Here is a 13,797-nt window from a genome sequence, read left to right as displayed (position 1 = left end):
AAAAAAGGCGTATGCCTCCCGTTTTCAACAAATCAGGGCAGATAACGGTATCATTCGAGTTGATAGTTGGCTAAGAGCGTGCTATGCCGTGAAGTTCATTTTTAAGAGTGTAGGGCCCCGATGTGCAACTTTCACATAGCGGTCGTTACCGTTACATTTAAAGTTCGCGCGCTCCAAAGCCGCGGTGGTAAGCTCTGGCAAGAGCACGTTGCGAATCACGTGCCGGTGTGATGCATTTAACGTGGCATCCCATCCCGTTTAACATCCCATGCAGTGCCGGCTGTGCTGTCTGGGGTTTTCCCTCGGTTTTCGTCAGACGCTGTCAGACATATGCCGCCACAGTTCCCTTAGAAGTCGGCACGGAACGCACTTTCCCCAGAGCGTTAGTCGGGACGTTGCCCACCTGTGTGAGGCCGACAACTGCGAGCTTTTTCACAAGCACCACCACCATGCATTTCACGCGCGTTATGGGATAACGACAAGTTGAAGATCGGACCCAGAGACCGGCTTGCCGTTAGCCTCACTCATGTGGCCAGCGTCACGACTGTAGTCACGATGAGATGAGATGAGATGAGATGATTTTTTGAAACGATGACAGTCGGAATTTAAGTTGTATAGGCCGGTTACTGCTAAGATCGATGACAAGTCCCGTGAGCAAATAAAGTGAATCACAGTATTTACGCGAGTCCAGTTTGTTGGAGGAAGCAGAGTAGGCCGCGAGTTTTGGAGTATCTTTCAGTAAAAAGAGCCTCAGAGATGTAGGACTTCATCGAGCGTACAATTCCTGCATGCACTCTTAAAAATGAACTTCACCTCATAGCACGCTCCTAGCCAACCGTCATCTCGAATGATATCGTTATCTGATCTGATTCGCTGAAAACAGGAGGCGTACGCCTTTTTTGTGACAATTATGAACAGCGTAAGTGTCACAAAAATGGCGTACGCCTCCCGTTTTCAACAAATCAGGGCAGATCACGATATCATTCGAGATGATGGTTAGCTAAGAGCGTGCTATGCGGTGAAGTTCATTTTTAAGAGTGTGTGTCCAAGTTATTTTTACCGCACCCGAGCGTGTGCACGAAAATGAATCAGGATGTGTTCGATAGTTTCGGGTTGCTGACAGCGTCGTGCAATATATGCACTATCCAGAGAGACAATTTGGTATGATTGTAATTTAGCGAAAGCGCTTCCTGTACGCAACCTAAAGAGTAGGGTTTGTGTTTTCCGGGAAAGTGATTTCAACGGGAGATCTAGTTGATGATTTTGCAGGATTTCCTGTGCTGTGTTTGGCAACGTTTGTCCTGTGCGACGTCACGACTATCGCAAGGGGGGGGGGGGAACGTGCATCCTGGGCCGACTTCACAGTGAACTGTGCCGACATTTGTCTTAGAGCTTCTGAGGAAAACCCAGGGAAAACACCCACACAGCACAGCCGGCGCCCGGATTCGAACCCGGGTCACCTCCCAGTCTCGGCGTTGAATGCCATCACCGTAACCACCAGACCTTCACCACATAGCACGCTCTTAGCCAACCACCATCCGGAATGACATCGTTCTGCCCTCTGATTGGTTAAAAACGGGAGGCGTACGACCTTTTGTGACACTCATGCAGTTATGTTAATTGTCACAAAAAAGGCGTGCGCTCTGTGTTTCCACAAATCAGGAGTGATAGCGGTATCATTCTGTGCAATGGTACACTCTTAAAAATGAGTTTCACCACATAGCACGCTCCTAGCCAACCATCATTCCGAATGACAACGTCCTCGTCCCTGATTTGTTGAAAACGTGGGGTGGAGCCTATTTTGTGACATTATGCTGTTCATAATTGTCACAAAAAAGGCGTACGCCTCCCGTTTTCAGCAAACCAGGAAAGATAACGATATCATTCGAGATTATGGTTGGCTAGGAGCGTGCTATGCGGTGAAGTTCATTTGTAAGAGTGTAAAACTTCACCGTGCTATGTGGTGAAGTTATGTTTTAAGAGTGTGTTACGAGGTGAAGTTCTCTTTTAAGAGTGATGAAAACATCATAAAAGTAGGGTGCGAAACGACACAAGATCTTAAGACGGAATACCGACGCCTGTCCAAAAGGAATAAGAGAAAGTGAACGTGTTTTGGGCGAAAGTAATCACGCAAGCCAGATACCAGAGTCAGTTTTCCTTATAATGATCCTTATTAAAATATACGATAAAAATCTGAAAGGAAGACAAGGGGTTCTTGGAGCTTAGAGCTTTAACTAACATAAGGGACATTCCGTGCTGCGTGTGCCGTAGTACTGGTGTACTGGTTCCTTCTTCCTTTGGGCGATCGTTTAGCCAAAAATCTCGTGCTATATGGGGGCACCTGCTGCGAGGGCTGCCGGAACGTAGGCAGGGCAGAGTGGTTGTTCCTTCTTATTTTGCGTCTAAGTAGGTAAGGCACGAGAAGGGAAATGCACGAAGAGAGAAAATTACCTCGTGAATAAGTTATTAGGAGCGGCAACGTAGTATACGGTTTGGGAGGGAGAGCAAAGAGATATGGATAAACCCCCGAGCGCTTGTATGTGTCTGTTTCCGCGGGGTGCACTCGTTGGATATATATATATTGGAAATAGGGGGTGGGAGAGAGGAAGGGGCAGTGCCGGGAAGTCCGCTGAAGTGTGGGTATAGTCGTTATACGAGAAAGCATGGAGGTCAATGTATAGTTTGGAGTGCAAGAAGTGTTGTAATTCAGTTGTGATATTGCATTCGGTGTATTGTACATCTCTTTAATCTTGCGACCGCATCTTTTTCGTCAATGAAACACAGCGCACATAGTCGATGTGAAAAACTTTCCCAGAATTTTTAAGATGGATTATTCGCTTAATTTGTTATAGACCGCAGATTGCCGTCACTGCATCTTTTAAGAAAAAGAGGGAGCACATGTGCGTGTGCTGCAAAGCGCTTCAAATATGGTTACTATAGTAACCTGTACAATCAACCGTGATAATAACAGTCGCGATTACAGCATTATTTTCGAATTGTCAATCATTGCTCGAAATCTTCATGTATACCCTTAAAATTTGCGACTTTTTCGGTTCGCGAAGATTAGGAACTCACGACAAGTAAGGGTTGGACAATATCGCGTATGGGTGTTGAGTACACCTTTCGCTTTAATTTTGTACCTTAATTAAAATGTAGCAAAAAGCGATGCACTCAGAAAGGAAAGGGAGCCTCTGACATCGCTCAAGTATCGCTCTGTTTAAGGATGATGGGATAAAATACAGAAGAATGGTAGGAGAATCTCATTTCGAAATGTGTGACGCCAGCAAAAGGATGTCACAGTTCGGGGTGCTCAACTTCTCCGAAAGCTTTTAAACGCAGTGTGACACGCCTTTTAGCGCACGCTGAAGGACCTACGCACAACTAAGCTCCAGGGAACAACCACTGCGCAAAAGAAGAGGAAGATTGCGTCCTTTCACGAGCCATCCTGCACCATCGCCACTGTCCTGACAGCTAGGTTAACATCAGCCCTGAATTTTGTTCTACAACCTCCACGAAGAAACCATCGAAGTAATGGAGGTTCCAGCACACAGAGACCAGGCAGTGCAGGTCGACTCCCGCGTCCCTGTTCAGGAGCATCAAACGAGGGCGGTGGTTGTGGCATTCGTTCTGTCTCTCAGTTGCTCTGCCCTCCTGTTTCTCGTCACTGTCGTCTCCGTAAGTGTCGTCTAGTCTCGAGTCAGTTACCTTTTCGCCGTAAATCACCTAAGCGGAGAACCTAACCTCACACGTGTGTGTGTCCCGTATGAAGCAGCTTTCAGAGTGTACGTCCTGACTTTCGTGCTTGAGATAGCGTTTCGTCAATGTGGTGTGACTTTATAATTGTCACTAATACAATAAGTATTTTCGCAGCTTAAGTCTCCCGCCGTGCAACGTTCATTGTGGAACGTACAGCAGGCAGACGACATCAACACTACGAGCGTCACTTCTGATTCCAATGTCACTGCTGAGCCTGTCGTGGAACCACGTTTCGTTCCCGAGGAGTACCTACTGCACTAAGGTCTTCGTAAAACATCGTGAAGCTAATATTGCCATTGCCGTCGAATTTTTTCGCAACTTTGCTAGAGCCCATAATGTACCATTATTGTGCATTTTTTTAAGTCCAGTTACAGAGCTAATGAATAAATGGTATTATTGGTGGTGAATTATTTGGCTACAATGGTACATAACCTCTACCGTACAGCTTCGGACAAAAGTTTACTGAACACCGGGGTGTCGCATTTCTCCATTGGAACGACACGTTAGCAGCAAACTGGCGCGGACACACATACTGAGACATGGATATAATAGCGGGGCACCCGTTTCTTATTCGATCTCTTCCTGAGCAGGGAGCCGCTCCGATGAAGAAATACGACAGTGCACTCTTCCGTGAACTTTTGTCCCAAGCTGCACATGATTCCTGATGGGGATCGAGGTAGCGTTGGTTGTTCATGTGTTTCAGCGTGCCGCCATGAGAGGGCCAAATAATGCTAATAATAATGGTACCGTGATATTACACGTAATGTTTGTCTGCGCAGTGTGGCGACATGTTGCACGTGCCGCAGGGTAGGACTGCGGATAATTTGGACCACCTGAGGTTCTTTTGACGTGCGCCGGAAATCCCCGACAGACGGTGCTGGAAGCAATGTTTACCTCCCCCACATTGCTACCGCCCTCGGCCGGGATCGAGCCCGCGATCTTGAGCTCAGCAAGCCAGCAAGTTACCAACTGAGCTACCGAGGACGACAGGGCCATCCAGCACCGGTGTCTGTGCTGGTGTTCATCCAAGATGTGAAGCGCTTTTGAGAGGTGTAACGTAATATATGCAGGTTCTACTCTACAGGTTTTCCCGGCGATTTTAATCCAAGTGCCAGCTAAATTAATCCATGCCCCATAAAGTTTGCATGGCACGTGGATTAATTTAGCTGGCACTTGGATTAAAGTCGCAGGGAAAACCTGTAGAATCTACGTTTTGCTTGAAAAATCTGTATTCTTTCATACACTCAATGATCCGATCCCCTGTTCACACCGTGATTTCCTGAACATTGATTACTGCGTTATCACGCGGTGTTTGTAATTTCAGTGCTGATAGGTAACTCTACTGAACTGCTTACTGATGGCGTTCGTACGTGATAAAATGATACGCTACGAAGGCTAATACGACGGAAACTGGAACCCAGACCACCTATTCAGGTCGTGGAGACTTTGCGTGTTGACCAAGAAGCAGAGGAATATTTCGTGTGTTTGTTACTACTTGTTCATTCTCTAAGTTTCCCATGCCTCATTAGCATACTAACAAATATGTACGTACCGTGAGTGCTCTCGTGTGGATGATAACATCTCACAAGGTTCTTTCCTTTTCGTTGGGTTCAATGCATCGTTCGCTCATGTTTCTTTGTGAAACACGCTGTTTCGTTAGCGCGTCCAAAATGCGCAGCTCTAATATTTACGCAAGCGTCTTGCCGAGTTCCAGAATAAATCTGGGTGTAGTTTTTGAGTACACTGCGTGACATCTATAGATGCTGGAGGCGCGCCACGTATTATGCTAGCAGCAACGCCACCATTCGCCTGCTTCGTTACAGGCCTTTTGAAATGCCGCATACAGAAGAAGAAGAGCCGTCGCGAGATGCGATGCACGTTTATCATACAGGCTGCTCTCAGGAGCGATTAAGTCAGAGCGAGGTTTCTGTTCGAGGACCCGCCCATTATAGTGTTATCACATTCTGTTCACTGTTCGGTATCGCTTCAGTCGTTCTTTCCCTCACAGTACTCACGAAACTCATCGTCAAGGTAAGGGATAACATGTTGTTGCTACATATTGTGGTGATTGGAACGTTTGGCATACTCGGAACCATTTGCACGCGTTGTTATCAAGTATGTACCTCTGTAAAGTGCATCCAAAGTAGTTTTTACCCAGTTGAGCAATATCGGCAACTGGACTTGAGTTGCCGACACCGTTCACATTTTTAAAGACAATTCATTCCAAAGCGGACATGATACGCCTTCCTTGTAAAGTGCAAACTGTGGTAAGAACGTTCATAATTCGTTTAAATATATTTTTCGAAGTAACTTCTATTCTGATTGTCTTAGAATTGTCGTATGCGGTAGTAAGTACACGTCGCCGATAGTTTGATAGTTTGATGTGCGCAACATCGTCAAGACACTGGAACATACGGATTAGGGTCCAAGGGTCAGGGTATCAGTTTTCCAGAGGCTTCAGCAGTAATTGTTGGCGAAAGCTGTTAGGAAGACATACAAAGAAACGCTTAGGAAAAACTTATCTGTCATGGACAGGGAGTGTTCTGAACTTTAGTGGCGTACTTGGAATGACGTCATGAGGTAGACCTGATGTCATTGGATAACCTTTCTTTAACATGGATGTGCGCAGTTTTAGATACACACACAAGAAAAGGAAAAAAAAAACTTGATCACGGTAATTTCACAGACCACAACATTTAAAAATATATTTCATCACCTGCTGCAGGCCAGCATTGAAGTGATACAGTTTATGAACCAGACTTCTTCAGCAACACACACTGTATGCTCTTGCTCGAGCTCATACGAGCTGCTGATTGAATTCTATCCTGATGTCCCTATACAGCCTGCAAAGACATTTGTTACCCTTTACATGTCAAGTGCTTCACAGCCCTGTACTCATAGGTGACGCTGGCACCGCATACTTTGGATGAGCTTTCTTTTTTGTCGCTAATGGAAACACGTTCGACTTTTACTGTCACGAACGTTACAGCATACATCATTGTATCTGTTGTACTACATTGTTCGATCTTGCTGTGTGCTTAATGTAGGCACGAGAAGATCGTCTTATGGTGGCCACCGCCACTGGCGCAGCTACATCAACTAGCACTCCGACCTCCGACCCTCTGGACGTGAACATCCGTCTCTTCTTCAGCCGCCAACCGAAGAGGACCAATGGAGATGAGCACGCAACGCACCATCCGCACTACAAATATTCCGGTACAGAGCATTGTTATTCTGTTCGCTTTTTTTAGGCCAATGAAGGAATACGATATTTTTGTTTTCTGTTTGGTTCATGCTGCTCCCTCGTTGCCAGTATTAGAATGTAGATTTATTGTACTTGCCAAAGAATCCACCAAATCACACAACGTCAGTCCAACTGCGCAGTTGGTTCCAAAACGTCCGTTCTATACTTCGTCTACCTCTCTCTCCTGCCCATGACCATAGGGCTGCCTACAACCCCAACATGTGTGCACATGCTTTGTCATTGTGCGCAACAGAGAGCATTTGGAACACGATAGTAGGAAAATATCGACAGCGTACGATCGTTTCGGTCAGACACTTGCATGCGCACTTGAAACTAGTTTAGCTAAGGACTTATTTCTCATATTGTGCTCTGGTGTTCATAAGCATTGGATGTGCACAGTTCGGGCTACAGAAGTCACTGCAAAGTCCCTAAGCTCGTCGCACTACGCTGCCACTACAGACTAGATTGCGTGTCTTCAGAGTGCTACCTAATTTGTCATTTCAATCTGTCATTTCAATCTACTCCATTTCAATCTACTCCATTTCAATCTACTCCATTTCAATCTACTCCATTTCAATCTACTCCATTTCAATCTACGCCATTTCAATCTACGCCATTTCAATCTACGCCATTTCAATCTACGCCATTTCAATCTACGCCATTTCATTTTACGCCATTTCATTTTACGCCATTTCATTTTACGCCATTCCATTTTACGCCATTCCATTTTACGCCATTCCATTTTACGCCATTCCATTTTACGCCATTCCATTTTACGCCATTCCATTTTACGCCATTCCATTTTACGCCATTCCAATCTACGCCATTCCAATCTACGCCATTCCAATCTACGCCATTCCAATCTACGCCATTCCAATCTACGCCATTCCAATCTACGCCATTCCAATCTACGCCATTCCAATCTACGCCATTCCAATCTACGCCATTCCAATCTGTCATTTCAATCTACGCCATTTGAATCTCATTTCAATCTACCTGACATTCTGCAAAAGTGTGTTTCTCCATACGACGCGTGCCAGACGCGGTTCGAGGACAGAGGGAGGCGTACATCTTTTTGTGTCAATTTAGATACAGCGTTATTGACACAAAAAGGCGTAGGCCTAACTCTCCTCGAATCAGAAGCGATAACCCTATCATTCGTGGCAATGGCTGGCTCAGAGCGCGCTATGTGGTGAAGTTCAGTTTTTAGAGTGCATAAAATTAATGTCTCGTTTAGAGAAGTATGACGTCACAATGTGCGCAATCTGCCATCGCTTTCCGCCTCCTGACCGCTGACACTTCCGTGGGGCGGAGAACAGAGTGTGGGAACGTGCGTGCGCTTTTGCTAACGGGCAGACGCCCGAGTTCGTGATGACGTCATTTACTCCTGGAGAATCTGAAACTATTAAGTTCTGTTCTTAAGGGGCCTTAAAGGGAGACTTCGTATACCCAAATGTATTTCAAGCTTGTGGTATTCCCACAGTCATTTACACGAACAGAACAATTGTGAAATATCTCACTTGAAAATGAAGAGGGGATCATAAAAACGACTTTTGAAATTTGCAAAAGTCTGGCTTCGACGACCGAGCGTCGATGGTAGTACCTTTCTTTTTAATTTTCTTTTTTAATTTGCTTTCTCCGGTGGGTCAACGTCACCCTGCATTAGTCATAGTACCACTCCTGCGCTGTTTCCTGACTCTCAGGCAAGCAGCTGACTGCTGTTTCTTTCTATCAGTGTCTGAGTAATCTGATCCCGAATCTTCGTCCATTGTTTTGTTTCGGGAATGTAACATGCGGCTGCGACCGGAGTGGTATACTCCTTGTCCGCTGCACTCTAAAAACAGGACTTCACCGCATTGCACGCTGTGCGCCAACCATTGCCGCGATTGATAGGGTTATCGCTTTTGATTCGAGGAGAAAGGGAGGCGTACGCCTTTTTGTGGCAATTACCATATATCCAAATTGAGACAAAAAAGGCGTACGCCCCTCTCTCCCCTCGAATCAGAAGCGGTACCCCTATCCTTCGTCGCAATGGTTGGCGCATGGCGTGCTATGCGGTGAAGCTCTGTTTTTAGAGTGTACATGCAGAGTGACGTCAACGCGGTGGCCTCGGGAGGGAAAAATTTATCCGACCTCCTCTCCACGTTCCTGTTTCGGTTTGATTGCTTTCTTATTTGAGGCATAATTCGTAACATGAGAGGAAGAAACAATATTTTCAACCAATGGCTAGCAGCGTGAAGCGGTGAAGTTCACCTTTGAAGTTTCATCGTTGTCGGCCTCACAGAGGCGGGCAACGTCACTACTAATGCTCTGGGGGAATGTGCGTCCTGTGTCGACTTCTAAGTGAACTGCATCGACACGACGACATGGGCTCCGGCGGCATGACGTCAGTCCCTACATTCCTAGTCAATCACTATCCCAAATGACATCGTTCTGCCCCCTGATTGGTTAAAAATGGGAGGCATACGCCTTTTTGGAACACTTATGCAGTTCAAAAAAAGCGTACGCCCCGCACTTTCAACATATCGGGAGTGATAAAGGTATCATCCTGTGCAATGGTTGGCCTTCACCGTGCTGTTGATGTAGTGAAGTTCTGTTTTTAGAGTGAGAATTAGTAAACTTTTATTTTACCGAGTAAATCTTCGGTCGATGCCGAACATAGTGGTATCAGTTTCATAGAGGAGTTTCCGGATTCCGCCGTCCCTGTAAGCAGTTATGGCTACAGCTGGTACCGTTCGAAGTACGGGTTTTACCTTACGCTATGCTCAAAGTAGCACAAGGGATTGCGTTAAATAGCGTTCAGAATCAATTTCTTTGTCTTTTTTTGTAACCTCTCGTCAAGACGCTGCATTAATTCACAGTATGCGACTCGATGTGACTCTTACAGCTCAGTGGCGTTACCGCCTGAGAAACGTTGACTCTCCTAGCTGCTGTCACTGTCGGTGCTCTTGAAGATCTATGTAGAGCGCATAATTCTTCGTTGCCAACACTACCAACCTCCCCGAACCGCACTCTCCGGGTCTCTCAATCAGCTGGACTCCCCCCCCCCCCCCCTCTCAAAATTGCTTCCATCCAGCCCACCAACGCTCTGCCCTCAAAGCTCTTTTGACATTCTTGGACACCATAGGACTTCGATCCTTATTGTGAAGGGGCTCATTATTTAATTCCCCACATCACCACCACCAATGGGGCGATCATCGATAGGGGCGATACTGTATACAGTATCGCCCCTATCCTTATTCATCATCTCACAATCAAGTTGTTGTTGTTTCTTTCTTTGCAGCTACTGAGCACGCTCTTCCGAACACGGTCACAAGGCAAGAGCTCTCCCAGAGGACGACGGCACCCATACCCGTTGCACTGTCTATCCCGCCAGCAATCAGACGCAGTACCGCCTCTACCACCAGTCCAGCTACCATACCCACTACTGCATTTCCATTCCTCCTGCCGGATCTCACCAGGACCACGACCACTGCCCCCACCGTCCCCACATTCCACGCTCCACCGACGGAGACCGGGAGGATCACGACGCTGCTCCCCGTGTGGTCGCCGGAACCAGACGACGAAGACGTCGTTGTGATGTCCATCCGTCGGAGGCGGCGGACGACGAGTAAACCTTTTACTACCGCTACGAGAACTAAATGGACCAGGAGAACGCGAAGGACGTTGCCTAATCTGAACATACCTTCTGGTATTTGGGATTAAATTAGGGATTCCCTGGCGGTTGTCTGCGGTTGTCTCTTGAGGCTGCGTGGATCCATTGTTTTCTTCTTACCTGTACTAGTCTGTCACTTCCGAAACTACGAATCGTGATTAAACTTCGTTTTAATTTATAAAGTTTATTAGTCAGTGCCTTCAAAGTCTGTTGACAGCAGTTATGATTAATCATTGTGTAATTTCAAACTAAATTGCGTTCTGTAAATTACAAAGAAAACTTGCCATGACGAACTGTGACAATGTTGAATAGTTTCTACATGGTGTTTGCGTGTACAACCTATACTCTTATTGAATCAGGGTCTACTATAATTTTGTCTAATTCAAAACTGTTTTTCGTTTCAGAAAGTCGTGCTCGAGCTGCCGTCAATATCAAGGGCACGACAGCTACAACTACCCGAAAAACTGCGAGTCCTTCAACCACTACTACAGAGACCCGTTCTTCCAGCGCCCGGAGTACGACCACAGTACGCGCCATTCCAATCCCTATAGCGCTGTATATAGCCACCACGCCCACGACACCGCGCCCTATCCCGATCCCAATAGCTTTGTTCGTACTCACAACCACCTCAACTCCGCGCCCTTTGCCGATACCAATAGCTTTGTTTAAAGTCACAACAACGACCACAACTCCGCGCCCTTTGCCGATACCAATAGCTATGTTTAGAGTCACAACCACCACAACGACCACAACTCCACGCCCTTTGCCGATACCGATAGCTTTGTTTAGAGTCACAACCACCACAACGACCACAACTCCACGCCCTTTGCCGATACCGATAGCCTTGTTTAGAGTCACAACCACCACAACGACCACAACTCCACGCCCTTTGCCGGTACCAATAGCTCTGTTCAAAGTCACAACCACCACAACGCCACGCACTATTTCGATACCTATGGTTCTATTCGTAGTGACAACTACCACATCGCCGCGCCCAGTTCCGCGCCCCATTCCACCCGCACCCACTACATTTATTACTTCGGCGTTGCCCACCACTCATTCCCCACGTTTGGAACACACCAGTACTTCAACCAACCGTCCCAATATTTCTGCGCCCCTCTCTACGGCAAGCATGTTTCCTTTTTGGCAGCCCATGGATTTGCCCAGAGTCACAACAAATTCACCCGAACTCTCTACTTTTCGTACCACCCCAACGCTTCCCGATATTCTACTCGCTGATATATTCTTTGCTACCAAGACTATCACACCGCTTGCAGTTTCAAACTACTTCACCATACATAACATTCGACGCTCCACACCCATATTTGTTGCCACTGACAGCGGAATTCGTCATTCCACTATGTCAACTAACCTAACTACTACAATGGCTCTCTCCATAGCTTCTGAGACTGCCAGTAATCCTGCCCGTTCGTCCACTCCCACCCTCCTTCCCCTGCCGTTCCCACTTTCCCTGTTCGTAGGTACTAAATCCCGAACCACTTCTGTGCCTTCCACTACAACTGTGGCAGCGAGTACCGTACCTCGTTTGCCTTATCCAATATCTGTGTTCCTAGCTACTAGACGTACCATCACCCCTTCCACTGCCACAGAATCAACCACTACGGTCCTTCCCCTTCCTCTTCCAATCTCGCTCTTATTGGCCACCAGGACAGCTCCCACCGTCTCATCAACTCTGATATCTACACAACCCACGACGTTTCCTCCTGGAACTGCCGTTACCACTGCTACCACCCCTTTCATCACATCTGCAGCTCCTGCTCTTCCAATATACATATTCAAGGTGTCGAAACCTTCAAATAACCCAACACTTCCCGCGCCCCCAACAGCACTCTATATTCCTTTCCACGACTGGATATTTGTAGCCAACACCAGATCTCCCGCTACATCTGCGGCAACCACGGCCGTCGATCAACCTTCAACCAGTTCTACCGAAGAAGTAACAAACTTTCCGGCCTTTTTCCCGTGGATACCAGATGCCGACCACGACGCTGTCGTGCTCACTGTTCATCGCAAGAGATCCACCGATACGACGGTTCCCAGAACAGCCACCACGAGGATCAGAGCTGCACCTCTTAAGAGGAGGAGGAAGAGTAGGACTACTAGAAGTACTACTGAAACACCTACTGAAGATGACTATACCACAGTTATAGGTGGAGTGAAGCCCAGTTGGCCTGAAGGAATCTGGGACTAGGTTCTTATAGTTCCCACAGAATATAGAATTGCTACTCCAAGCGTGTCTCATGCCAATGAAATGTTTTGCACTCAATGAGTGTAGCGTAATGTACGGTTGTGTATAGTAACTATCCATATAAATCGTTCATCATTCTAATCCACATTCATAGAAATATCGGCTTATTCATGTAATATAGATCGCGGTGGAAATCCCGAGACTCATTACTGAACCATTCACGAAGGATCTTTGGAGCGCCTTGACAGATAGATTGAGCTGTACTCATGAAACGTGCACTTAACTCTACTCAGTGCACACTGAACTCTACTCAGCGTAGCCCCACATTTTCGCACATTGCGCGTTCCCTGCATACCGTACGGACTTTCGGCGGCGCATGGCTGTGCATTTATGCGGTAAAAATCGAGAGAAAAATTGTAACCAATAAAATCGTTAGGAACGCGAACTTCGCTCCGTGTATTTCCAATGAGACATGGCAGTGGAGCACAATTGCATCGCCCTACCGCTGGGGGTGCCACTCACGCAGAAACAAAACTAGGCCTGGTACGCCTAGCGGTAAGTAGACTCAACTGTGCCGTGACCGCCATATTGACTTCTGCATAGGAAAGTCGGGATACACGGTGAGCAACGTTTGCATGGATAACTTTTTTTGTTACGTAAAGTTTGTCTACTACGATTTTATTGTTCGTTTTCATCCGAGAAATGCGTCATCCTGCGCCATCGGAAGTTCATGCGGTAAGCAGCCAAACGTGCAAAAATGTGGGGCTACTTTATTTGCACTGACCCTGTACATTCAAGCCACAAAACCGCTCACCGAAAAACATTTGGCAAACAACTGCCTGCTAACAAAAGGGTTTCGCAAACTAACGCGTATATACGCCCAAACCACAAAACCAACGCGTGCATCTACATCGAAAACTTTATCCAAAACAT

At 46.7% G+C, this 13,797-nt stretch overlaps 2 protein-coding genes and 1 long non-coding RNA gene across 3 annotated transcripts in view; 2 read left to right on the top strand and 1 right to left on the bottom strand.

The window, feature by feature from the left end:
- Positions 1 to 13,797, bottom strand: part of LOC135388857 (hemicentin-1-like) — a 160,681-nt gene that overhangs the window by 71,841 nt on the left and 75,043 nt on the right. The window lies entirely within an intron of this gene.
- LOC135387486 (uncharacterized) lies at positions 3,429 to 4,163 on the top strand. Its single transcript, XR_010421148.1, has 2 exons — positions 3,429 to 3,675; positions 3,871 to 4,163. It is a non-coding gene; the product is annotated as an uncharacterized LOC135387486 (long non-coding RNA).
- Positions 5,366 to 12,907, top strand: LOC135388856 (mucin-2-like). Its single transcript, XM_064618702.1, has 4 exons — positions 5,366 to 5,787; positions 6,804 to 6,972; positions 10,284 to 10,610; positions 11,060 to 12,907. The coding sequence occupies exons 1-4, from the start codon at positions 5,590 to 5,592 to the stop codon at positions 12,865 to 12,867; spliced, it is 2,502 nt and encodes an 833-aa protein (XP_064474772.1). The 5' UTR covers positions 5,366 to 5,589; the 3' UTR covers positions 12,868 to 12,907.

This window comes from Ornithodoros turicata, chromosome 3 (assembly GCF_037126465.1).
Source record: "Ornithodoros turicata isolate Travis chromosome 3, ASM3712646v1, whole genome shotgun sequence".
NCBI classification, from domain to species: domain Eukaryota; kingdom Metazoa; phylum Arthropoda; class Arachnida; order Ixodida; family Argasidae; genus Ornithodoros; species Ornithodoros turicata.
The sequence above is the reverse complement of the archived record's forward strand: the minus strand, read 5'-3'. Positions and strand labels throughout refer to the sequence as shown.

What these genes read in the sequence shown, in the direction of transcription:
- LOC135388856 (XM_064618702.1), top strand. Translation starts at nt 5,590, where the DNA reads ATGCCGCATACAGAAGAAGAAGAGCCGTCGCGAGATGCGATGCACGTT. An exon ending in TCCGCACTACAAATATTCCG is followed by an intron (nt 6,973 to 10,283) that starts GTACAGAGCATT and finishes CTTTCTTTGCAG; the next exon opens with CTACTGAGCACGCTCTTCCG. An exon ending in TCGGAGGCGGCGGACGACGA is followed by an intron (nt 10,611 to 11,059) that starts GTAAACCTTTTA and finishes TTTTCGTTTCAG; the next exon opens with AAAGTCGTGCTCGAGCTGCC.